This window comes from Megascapheus bottae, chromosome 16 (genome assembly GCF_031878675.1).
Source record: "Megascapheus bottae isolate mThoBot1 chromosome 16, mThoBot2.hap1, whole genome shotgun sequence".
Classification (NCBI taxonomy): Eukaryota; Metazoa; Chordata; class Mammalia; order Rodentia; family Geomyidae; genus Megascapheus; species Megascapheus bottae.
This window is the reverse complement of record NC_143524.1, coordinates 44686039-44698820: the sequence shown is the minus strand read 5'-3', so window position 1 is coordinate 44698820 and position 12782 is coordinate 44686039. Positions and strand designations below refer to the sequence as shown.

Here is a 12782-nt window from a genome sequence, read left to right as displayed (position 1 = left end):
AATATCAGACCTTCAGAGAATATAGAAGGAAAGATTTAAAAAAAGGCTTACAAACATATAAGGAACAAACAAGTGTCCTTAACAGAGAATAGATTTAGAAGTTTGTATTATTTTTGTATTTTAATTGGTTCCTTTCCCAATGATAGAATATTTTTAATTGGGAAACAAACATGTAGCTAGTATAAATTGATATTGTCCTTAAGCTAGGCTGAGTCCCAAATCCCTGAAATTTAGAGGGCAGAAATGTAAAATGATAATTACACTTCTAGCATTTATTCCATTATACATTATACATTGACAGCACATGTTGTATTTTATTTTATTATTATTTTTTGCCAGTCCTGGGTTGAATGCAGGGCCTGAACACTGCCCTTGGGCTTTCTCAAGGCTAGAGCTTGAGCCACAGTACCACCTCCGGCTTTTTCTATGTATGTGGTAACCGAGGAATCGAACCCTGGTCTTCATGCATGCTACGCAAGCACTCTACCACTAGGCCAAACTCCCAGCCCCACCTGTTGTATTTTAATATAGAGAAACTGAATTTGACACCTACTAAGAAACTTATATTAATTCTGTATGTGTATGCCAGTCATAGGTCATGTGTACTGTCTCTTAGCTTTTTCATCAAGGCTGGCACTCTGCTACTTGACCCACAGCCCTACTTCTAGCTTTCTGTTGGTTAACTGGAGATAGGAATCTCATGAATTTTTTTTGCTAAGGCTGGCTTTCAATTGAGATCCTCAGACCTCAGCCACCTGAGTAGTAAAGCATAAGCTACTGTGCCCAGTTGCTGATAATTTATATATATATATATAAAATTATAACTTTCTGATGCATTCTGATTTTTAATTTTGTATATCCAAGATACTAAGCAATGGCTAAGCTTGTGTATAGGACATAGCTGCTCAGCCAGCTGTAGTAACTATGGAGGCAGGAATTGATCATGGCATTTTAAGAAATAACAATAGAGCACTCTCAAAATGTAAGCCAGTTTTAAGAAAGAGTAGAGCATAAAGCTGAAGATAGATTCGTCTTATCAGAAGCCTAAAAATTAAAACAAAAAGCCTTTAGTCATCTAACAATAGAAAAAATTTTCAAATAAAATATAGTCCTGGAAAAAGGTGATAAATGCTTTAAATTATAAAGTGATGGAAAAATCCACCCTTGAAGTACTTCCAAAAGCTAATCTAGTCCATCTTATTGTAGATACTCAAAGTATGCAAGTTACCCACTTGTCGAGCATTGACTGTATCTTGGGTCTACCTAATTTTGTTTTTATACTATTAATTTACATAACATTGTTTGTTGATACCTTTCTAATATTTCATTAGAGTACAGAGTTCACATGGCCTTATTAATTTGGGGGGAAATGCTAGTACTTCTCCCTTGAAATTATTTATGTGGTATTTTAATCTCTACAGAGATTAAATATTATGTGGTAGACTAGTAGTTATCGATGTTTTTGCAAGTAAAGAAACTCAGGTTTAGGGAAAGAAAGGCCTGTGTTTTTTCAGTAAGAGATTCGGGACTGAAACATAGATTATATGACTATTATTTCAGCTGTAACATTATAGTAGATTATAAAATTGAATATTTAGTAAATGTTAATGATGTTATAAACCAACTTTTGAGGACTTCATTAAAGCCATTTTAGTGGCTTTTCTGAAGCTGGAGTAGGGTAAAATACCCAGCAAAATAAATTACCATGGATTTTTTTTTTTTGTATTTGGCAATAGATGAATTTGCTGGTGAATAGTTGTTTTAGTTTCCTTAGCAACCATATTATCCCTGTATCCAAGAACTTTAGTATACATACATGAATGCTTGAATTTTATCCTTTTTTTGCCAAGCCTGAGCTTGAGCTCAGGGCCTGAGCACTGTCCTTGGACTTTCTCAAGGCTAGAGCTCTACCACTTGTACCACTTGAGCCCAGCACCACTTCTGGCATTTTTCTATGTATATGGTACTGAGGAATTGAACCCGAGTCTTCGTGCATGCTAGGCAAGCACTCTACCACTAGGCCAAACTCCTGGCCCCAATTTTATCCATTTTTAAAATTAAAAGTTTTTGTTTTCAGAGTTCTTACATTTTTCTTTTTAGTTTCCATCATCTATTTATCTTTAGTTTTAACAAATATAAGCTATGACCTTAAAATGATACTGCAGAAGGGATTATATTGGAAAACGATGATCCTAATTTCCTCTTCTCTTCCTTGGTTTGCTCCTTGGTTGCCATTTTAGTAGTATTTATTAATTATTTTTATAGTTGCCATAAAAAGGTCAAGTAATATGCTAGTACCACTATTTTAACTTTATGACTTAGGTATTATCTGTCAGGTACAGGTCTGTGCTATGAAAAATGGGAGACTACTTCTTTTGTGTCCCCTTTATTAGTCTGTTTTTTGGTGTCATACTAAATACCCTGGAAAGAAAAGAGTTTACTTAGCTACAGTTTTGTAAATGCAAGTACAGGATCAGGGGGCCCCGTTTGTTTGGCCTCTACTGAGGTCCTGTAGGCTGACACTGTCATGGAGGATAACAGCCAAGAAGGAAACATATAGTGTGTCAGGGAGCTAGAGATCTGGAAGGGGAATGTTTTGGGTTTCTAAATTTTTATTTAGTTTTTAATAGTAACTCACTCTGATGGAAACTCCCACTACAAAACCAACATCCCCTTCCTGGAGCAGTGCCCCCACCATGCCTGTCTCTTAAAGGTCTCATCACCTCCATGCTTCCACACTAAGGACCAAACAAACGTTTGATGAAACCATCAGCATACAAGCCCTTAGGGAATAAATCACAGCCACTTAAAATTTCATAGTTATGTTACTAGTGTTTTAGTGGTTCTTTTGAAAGTTCAAGTAATTGGTGATAGCAAAATCTTCAGGACAATAACTCCCAGGCACAGCACTCCCACTTGGGTCATTCTATTTAAGAGAAGACTGGTAGAAAACACACTGTGTATATGAAGTCAGGGAAAAAAAAGTCTCCCAGAAAAAACTGTGGATATGAGTAATTAAGGATTGAGTTATGTGAGGAAAACAACATGCATTTAAAAAAAAGATAGAGCAGTGGACACACATAAAAAGATAAATTAGGGAGCTTAAGATCTTGTAAGAGAAGACTCTGTGAAAAAGCAACAACAAAAAAATGAATTACCTCCAAGGAATTAAGAAGGAAAGTAATTACTCACCCACTTTCCACCAGATGGAGGTGAAAGTTGAGCTGGGTGCTGGTGGCTCATGCCTGTAATCCTAGCTACTCAGGAGGCTGAGACATGAGGATCTTGGTTTGAACCCAGCACAGTCAGAAAGTCCAAGAGATTTATCTCCAGTGAACTAGCAAAAACCTGGAAGTGGAACTGTGACTCAAGTGTTAAGTCAGGTGCCATGAGTGAACAGGCTGAGGAACAGAGCCCAGGCCCTGAGTTGAAGTCCCAGTGCAAACACAAACGAAACAAAAACTGAAAGTTGAAGAAACATAGCAAAACGTAGTAGAAAGTATGAGAGAAATTTGACAAGAGCAAACCACCCCAGAAGTCTAGTATAAAGAAACCCTAGCTTACAGGTTGCTCACTAGATCCATATTATGTTTCAAGATACACTTCTCGAAAAAGAACACAATATCTTTGCTTTAATTGGTAAAAAGTAGGAGGATGATACTAGCATGTTAATTCTGTGAACATGTCCAAGAAAGAAAAAGACAAGATGAAGAAGGAAAGACACAAGAAAGGGTTTGGAGAGAGGGAGGGTAGGCATTTTTTTTCCATTGTAGAAAGCAGAGAAGGAATAGAAAGAGGCAAGGGTGAATAGGCCAAGAAAGATGGAAAGAGGGATGGGATAGAGCTCCGTAGTGTATTACTTTTCTACTGAGGCCCAGGGTTTGATCCCTCATGCCAGAGGAGGGAGGGAGATGAAAAAAAGAAATAGGACAGCCTTGAATAAGTAATTCCATGGTCCAAAAATTTAGCAAATTGGGACTGGGAAGTTGGCTTTGTGGTAGAGTGCTTGTCTAGCATGCATGAAGCCCTGGGTTCAGTTCCTTAGAACCACATACACAGAAAAAGCTGAAAGCAGTACGGTGGCTCAAGTGGTAGAGCCCTAGCCTTGGATACAGAGGAGCTCATAAACAGTGCCCAGACCCTGAGTTCAATCGCCAGGACTGGCAAAAAAAAATTAGCAAATTAAAATCAGGTGTAATTTTAAGATGGAACTTAAGAAAATAAGTCTGTTTGATTGGGCACCAGTGGCTCACAGCTATAATCCTACCTTCTCAAGAGGCTGAGTTCTGAGGACTGAGCTTCAAATCCACCTCAGGCAGAAAAGGCTATGAATGAGAATCTCATCTCCAATTAACCACTAAAAAAGTCTTTCCTGCCTTACAATTTTCAAAATAGTAGAGTAGCTACTTTGACTTTGACTTATGATTTGAGGACCCTTTTTGCTTTTCCTTCAGAAGGATTTTTTTTTCTTACTAGCCTGTTTGGAGACATGTTTGATCTAGAGTTCTTTTCTGTTTTTTTAATTCAAAGGACTATGGATAGCCTATTAAAAAGAAATCATCAGCTTATTTTTCCAGACATGTGAAATAACACTGGATTAACAAAAGATTAAATGTAAATATTACAAACCATTAGATCAGATTTTCTTGGTTCCTCTCAATCAGATTTTTTTCTTCAGTCCTTTGGAAAGACAGCCTAATTGGCTTCTTTCATCATTCTTAATTTTATATCTATTTTGTTTTTTGAACGGTTTTCTCCACAGTAAAAAGCTGATTAGTAATTGAGTGCTAATTTACTGAAGTGGTGTTTTCATTAGTCTGTTGCTCTTTGAGTAAGTGCTAATTGCAAAGACTGCTGCCCCCTGGTGTTAATATGCTGATGAGAAAAGAGGCAGGGGGAGAGAGTAGAAGTACTAGTCCTATGTAGGACATTTTGCCCTAGATAACTGAAAGTGAATTACATCTTACCCAAATTTTGAAATGGTCATTTTTTTATTGTTGGAATAATGTATAGATGTGTTACAGTTACATTCATCAGGTAGTAGGTGCATTACTTCTCACACATTGATACCCTTCTCATGTTTTTGTCCCCCTTTTCCTCCCCACCCCCTCCCAATCATCTTGTTTTCTCCCCTTCCTTTTCCTATTTCAAATAAACAAATAAACATATATACAATATACAAGGTAACAAAGTCAGATACAGTAACAACATGGATTAATCTTGTTGAAATGGTCATGTTTAATGCCAAAAGAGTATGATTATTCTGATATTACAAATGAAAAATACTGTCTCAGAGACAAGACTTCCCAGTTTTCAGCTGACCAGAATTTAACCTCGTTAAAAAAAAATCTCCTTGGCCATGTGTGGGTGGCTCTCAGCGTAATCCTAGCTACTCAGGAGGCTGAGATCTGAGGATCATGGTTCAAAGCCAGCCTGGGCACTAAAGACTGTGGGACTCTTACCGCCAATTAACTACTAGAAAACTGGAAGTGGCTCTGTGGCTAAAGAATCAGGGGCAGTGCCCAGGCTGAGTTCAAGTTCCACAACCAACAACAACAACAAAAATCTCCTTGATGTAAATAGTTCTTTTATTCTATTTTTCTGCTTCAGAATTTCTCATGTTATTTTCTATTTCATTATTTATGCAAGTGAAAATGAGAAAAAAAATTCCGAATGGCCATTGTGGTAGTCAACTTTCCATCATAATAAAATACCTGAGATACCATCTTACAAAGATAAAAGATTAATTTGTGTTCACAGTTTTGGAAGTTCTGGTCCATGACTGGTTATCTCTATTACTTTGGGCCTACATTGCCCACACATGGGAGTATTTGAAATAAAACTCTTTACCCCATAACCAAGAAGCCAGAGGAAGTCCCCTTTAAGGGGAGTCACTCAGTGATCTAAAAACCTAGTAGTCCCTGCCCTTTAAAGTTTTCATACCCCACCACCCTGGGGATGAAATCTTTAACACTTGGGCATTGAGGGGACATTCAACAAACAGTAACACATACCAATAAGAGAATAGTTAAATGCTGAACTCTGCAATGAAAAGGATTATATAAACCCATATATATATGAAAAGGATCGCCAAAAACAGAAACATAGGCACATAGAACTCTATATTTTCTAATTTTACTTTGCTGTGGTAAGAATATTTTACACAAAATCCTCTCTATTGATATATTTTTTTAATATTCAGTCCTGTATTGCTAACTACAGGTGTGTCTTACAGTGTTGGTTATGAAGCTTTGCACATTTGTCAAAAAGTCAAACACTTTAAAAGGCTAACTGTACTGTTTATGTAAGTGTAAGCTATATGTTAATAAGCCTGAAATTACAAAAAAATACAGATGATCTCTGTCTAAAACCAATGTTGACATTTGGGGTGGGGGTTGTTGAAAAGTTTTAACTGTCAGGATTGTGCTGATGAGAATTCAAGGGACAAAGAAGGGAACACTGCTTCAAACTAAGGGCCTTGAGCTTGCTAAGCAGATGCATTACCATTTAAACCTTACTTGAAGTTGGTTATTTTTGACATTGGGTCTTGCTTTATGCCTGGACCAACTTCCAATCCCGATCCTCCTTCATATCTCAAGTAGCTATGATTTCAGGCTCATTTAGCCATTATGCCTGACCTATTTTAGCTCCTGTTTAGACATAAATTTTAATTTTTTCTCCAGTTATATTAAACTGATATATTTATTATTTAAACACAAGTATCTGACAGTATCATTTTACAGTATTCTTGTTGTATGCTCTTAGATGTATTTAGGTTACTGAAGAGTTAGTTTTGATGAATAGTAATATTATGTATTGTGTTCTTTTAAATCTATCCTGGTCTTCTAAGTGATAAAAATTTATGGCTTAGATTGCTTTAAAGCTGTTAGGTTTAACAACCAACATATTAATAAAATAGACTCAAGTTGTAAGAATTATTACAATATTAGATTTATAAAATATTCAGGAAGAAAGATTTACTGGTAAATTCATCATTGACAAATGGTTACTTTTTTACCCACTTTTATATGCATTTATTTTTATTATACATAAATGATACAAAAGCCCCTATGACCATAATACATTCAGAAAAGCTTGTGAAAGTCCAAAAAAGATCCTTTATAAGTGAATGCTGATACTTGCATTTGATAACAAGTAGAATCTACAGTATCCCTTTTCTTCACATCTACTAACATCTACTAAAGAAAAGTTTACAAGAATTTGAATTTGTTAAGAGAAACACTTCTCTATATTTTTAAAGTGCCTTTTTTTTTGCTTGCAGTAATTGGAATTGAACTAAGGGCCATACTAAACAAACACTCAACCACTTAAGCTAAGCCTCCAACTCCTTTTTGCCTTGGTTATTTTTGAGGTAGGGTCCTGGTTTATGCTGGGGCCAGCCTCAGCTACTCTCTTCCTACTTGTGCTTCCCTCTGTCACTGAGAATGACATGTGCATGCCAGCACATCCAGCCAGTGCTTGATATGGAATCTCTTTTTTTTTTTTTTTTTTTTTTTTTTTGCCTAGGCTGGTCTCATTTTCTCAAGTAGCTAGAATTAAAGGCTTGGATCACCATGCCTTGCACTTAAAGTGTCTGTTAAAAAAGTATTTCATAGCTTGGCACTGGTGTCTCATGCCTGTAATCCTAACTACTCAGGAGGCTGAGATCTGAGGATTGAAGCTCAAAGCCAACCCCGGGCATGCAAGTCCATGAGACTCCTATCTCCAGTTAACCACCAGAAAACCAGAAGTGACACTGTGGCTCAAGTGGTAGAGAGGTAGCCTTGTGCTGAGGAGCTCAGGGACAGTGTTCAGGCCCGGAGTTCATGTCACATGACCAACCAAAAAACAACAAAAAAGTATTTCTTAATCTCTGAAAATTGGCCTCATAGTTCTTCATATGGAAAAAATAAAATTCCATATGTATTATTTAAGAAAGCACTTTTTTCCTTCATTTCAGCCATATAAAGTTGCAGCACTCCTAGGATTAGAACATGAAGGAAAATTTTTTATTATACAGGTAACATTTGAAAATGATGCATGGCTTTAATTCTGTATTATTTAGCCTACTTATTTCATACTAAAAATTAGGTTTATTACTGATTACAGAAAATGGTAGTAGTCACTAAAATCTCTTTAGATTCTCTTTAGAATTTCTTTTTGCAGATATTAAAATAATTGAGATTCTAACATATGCTAGTTAGAAGTAAATTTATTTCAGATTGAATGTGTTTATATTGTATAATAGGTGAGTAAGTATATTCCAAAAGTATATAAATCAAATAGCTTTCCTACTAATTTTCATCGTAATTTTAGAGGTATTTCTAATTTTTTATTGTTATTATGAAGGTGAGGTACACAGGGGTTACAACTCCATCAGTCAGGTAAAGAGTGCATTTCTTTTTGGACAGTGTCACCCTTTTTCTTGCTTTCTTGTGGGTTTTTGCTCATAAATTGAATAGTTCATTTTCAACAGATAGAGGTGCTTTAAACAGAACTGACATCAGTTGAACAATTTTTCTTTTTTTGCTGTTAATCTTTTCCTACTCCTAAGTAATGAGTTAATTATAAATAAGAGCATGTTTAGATAGTAATCATTTTTATGTAAGAAAGCTTCAATATATGTTTTCACAGTGTCAAGTCTTACAATAGCTCTGTGTGGGAATGAAAAGGTTGGCAGTTTGTAAGGTGTAATGCACATATAGACCCACAAGTCATGGCTTTTTATTTACAATAAAAAGTAAATGTGTATGTAAATATCCAGACTAGCATAACTATACAATAAATATAAGAAAGTACTTTTGTACCTCATATCCTGTCTCTGCTATCCCCTTGACAGGTAATCGTTATTTTTAGTTTCTTTTCCCTTGTATTTATTATCTTGGAGATTTGGCATATAAATTGCAGTTTAAAATGATTTGTTTGTAGTTCCTTAGATCTTTTCACCATAATTTATTTAAATCATAGTGATTTCAAGATTTTAGCAATAATACATAAATGTAACTAATTTATTTGAATGGAAAATATAAAATATTTATGGCTATATAAAATACACCTGGCTATAAAATAAATGGCTATAGACAGGTTTTGTTTGTTTGTTTGTTTTTGCTAGTACTGGGGTTTGAAATAGAGCCTTGTGTTTGGCAGCACTTGAACTACTCCTCCCGTTCTTTTGCTTTAAATTTATCAGGCCAGACACTGGTAACTCACACCTGTAATTCTAGCTATTCATGAGGCTGAGATCTGAAGATCTCAGGTCAAAGGCCAGCCTAGGCAGGAAAGCCCATGAGACTCCAACCAACGACCAGAATATAGAAGTGGCACTGTGGCTCAAAGTGGTAGAGTACTAGTAGCCTTAAGTGAAAAAGCTCAGGAGCAGCAATCAGGTCCCCTGGTTTTCAGCCCCATGACCACCACCAACAACAATAACAAAAATTGTTTATCAGGTAGGACCTCATGTTTTTCTTATAGACTAGCCTTAGTCCCACGATCCTCCTACCTCAGCTTCCTGAGAAGCTGGCATTGTGGGCATATGCCACCATACCCAGCTTGTTCTTGAGACAAACGCTTGCTAAATTTTGTCCTGTCTTGCCTTAAATGGTGATTCTATCTATGCCTTCTGAGTAGCTAGAATTACAGGTGTGCATCACCCTATCCAATCACATATATAGATTTTAAGTTATAGGGTCTGTGCACTGTCCCTGAGCTGCTTTTACTCAAGGCTAGCACTGTATTACTTGAACCACAGTGCCACTTCTGGCTTTTTCTGGTTATGTCGTACTTAGGAATGGAACCCAGGCCTTCATGCATCTATAGGCAAGCACTCTACCACCAAGCCACCTTCCAAGCCCTAGTCCCAGGTTCTTTTGTGTGTGTGTGTGTGTGTGGATAATGGGACTTGAACTCTGGGCCTGGGCACTGTCCCTGAGCTCTTCAGCTCAAGACTACAACCCTACCCCTTGAGCCACAGCACCACTTCCAGTTTTTAGTGGCTAATTGGAGATAAAAGTCTCATGGACTAGTGCCTGGGCTGGCTTTGAACCACGATCCTCAGATCTCAGCCTCCTAAGTAGCTAGGATTATAGGTATGAGCCACCGCACCTGGCTTAAGTTATAGTTTTAAGGTTTGTGAAAAATGTACTTTAATAACCATCTGTTAATTTATGGAGAAGTCTGAATTTAAAGTAGATTTTGAATGATTTTTATTATAATTGCTTAGCTCTCCTTACCATGCAAGTTTACATTTTATATAATGAGTCATGATTTTTCCACACATTTTTATTTTTCTCTAATGCTTTTAAGAAGCAAAAATAGATTAATATTGGATAATTAAACTCAATAGGGAATGGGAATCTTAGGCCCTATTCTAGTAGCTGTGCAATTACATACTAGAAACTATATTCAGTAAGCTAATTAAATTTATGTCTGGTAGATCAAATTTCTGTTTACATAGTTATAGTAGAAACAAATATTGTTTTGTTTAATACAGTTTGCTTTAAATTAAATTATTATGTGAAGCATTATTTATCTGCCTGATAAAATTACTTTGTTTGCAATGAGGTGGTTTAGGTTATAGAGCCAGACTAATCTGGGTTTCCATCCTGTCTAAATCTTTAGCACTAGCTTAATCCTACTGGACTTAAATCTTAGTTTCTTGATGCTCACATAGGGATAAGTGTGTTTGTTCCTGTGAAGTAGAGTCATTGCTGTGGACAGAAAAATCTGTGGGACAAAAAGCATGTGTAGTTTGAAACGTTGCTGAAAAATCACTGTCAGACCACCCCAATGTAAATGTCACTAACTACATGACAACACCAGATGAACTCTCTACATAACAAAACACCATTCAGTTTGCTGTCCTCCAGGCTTTTTTTTTTTTTTTTTTTGCCAGTCCTGGAGCTTGAACTCAGGGCCTGAGCACTGTCCTTGGGCTTTCTCAAGGCCAAAGCTCTACCACTTGAGCCCCAGTACCATTTCCGGCTTTTTTCAATGTATGTGGTACTGAAGAATCAAACCCAGGTGTTTCTGCATGCTAGACAAGCACTCTACCACTAGACCAAACTCCCTGCCCCCTTCTACCTATTCTTAAATGTTAACTTTCCTCATTTATTTTATGTCTCAATTCTGGTCGTATCTTAGGCATGGGAATAATGTGTTTGTAGCTCAGAGATTGTTATTGTTTAGAATTTTCTCTTAATAGCTTTTCATATTTTTATGTATGCTATAGCTGTTAATGTGTGTGACATATATAAAATATAAACTCCTTGACTCTAGAATATTTACAAATATCTATACGTAGATAGGTTTTTATCTATAGATTTTATATATACTGTCTATATAGATATATAGATATCCATCAATTTTAAGCAGATTAAAATGACAGTAGATTATTTGTCTATTTTCTCATTAGTTTGGCTGTGTACTCTAGTTATTTTAATTTCTACTATAACCAGAAAACTTTTGCTTAACTTTTATATTAATGTGTTTTATGTCCTCACAAGTACAAATATACTCTAATATTTAGCACCTTTTAGGTGCCTTGTTTTATAATTCTGAATATTCTTTATGTTATTGAACATTGAGTCTACATTAAGCCCTCAGAAGGGCCTGATATTAGAATTCTGTGATCCCAGTTTATCTTTTTTTTTAATAGAATCCCAAAACAAAAGAGCAGATTGAGAATCTTTTGCGGAATGGGATGAACAAGGAACTGCGAGAGCGTCTTTGCTGCCGGATGACTTTTGGAACTGCAGGGCTTCGATCTGCCATGGGGGCAGGGTTTTGTTATATTAATGACCTTACAGTAATACAGTCAACACAGGTATGGTTTATAAGCTATTGTGTACTTTTCTCCTTCCATTATCTTGCCTTAGAAATGAGATAGTGCTTTACTTTAATAAAATGAGAAAGCATTTTGTTCAGAAAGGTACTCTCATGTAAGTAAAAAGTGTAGATCAAATTCTGACCTTTGGTCTTACTCAAGGCTTATCTGAGAAGTTAATTAGGTATCTTCAAAGTCATAGATTAACTTTATAACTGTTATTTCTGTTGACATTGTCAACCTCTTTTGACAACTTTACTCTGCATTTTAAACCAAGAAATGAATACTGATACATCCAATTACTATGAAGAAACAAATCCAGGAAGATGGATACTTTTTTGGAGTATGCTACTGGTGAAAGTTAGAATATTTTGAAAACTGAATTTAAAACATTCACTTAAACATGGTTTTTCATATCCATTTGAGAGTTCATTTAAGATAGTTGTGTAATGCTGTTTTATTTTTCTCTATGTCTGTTATTTTTCTCTTCCAAGTAAAATATCCTTTTGAGGCCAGTAACACATTTAGTATATACTAAAAATAGTTCTGGGTTATAAAATATCTCAGAAACCATAATTGTAATCAACATTACCAAATGGTAAGTCATATTTATCCTTGCTCCAAAATTCTCTAAAATTGAAGGTGAGGATGGAGAAGAGATGATAAATGGTAGGTATGATATACACCTCCTTTTCTACCCCATCCCTATTTCGCTTCCAGTTTTCCATCAGAAGTACTTTTCATTTTATTTATATATGTATTGGAATTTCCTCGTAAGCAAAGCCACATGGAATCTGTCTTAATCCTAACCCTTTTCAGAGTCTAGATAGAGGATAAAATAAAATGAATTCTTATAGCAGAGAATAAGACCCTTTACAGTTTTAGATAGCACTCATCAAAAATAAATTGGGGCTGGGAGTCTGGTCTAATGGTAGAGTGCTTGCCTAGCATGCATGAAGAC

The 12782-nt window shown here is 35.9% G+C and overlaps 1 protein-coding gene across 1 annotated transcript in view; it reads left to right on the top strand.

The window, feature by feature from the left end:
* The window catches only part of Pgm2l1 (phosphoglucomutase 2 like 1), a 40887-nt gene that overhangs the window by 2037 nt on the left and 26068 nt on the right, over nucleotides 1-12782 (top strand). Inside the window, exon 2 of the mRNA XM_090348417.1 lies at nucleotides 11654-11821. Coding sequence (XP_090204543.1) covers nucleotides 11654-11821 — 168 coding nt within the window. The remainder of the gene's footprint in view (nucleotides 1-11653; nucleotides 11822-12782) is intronic.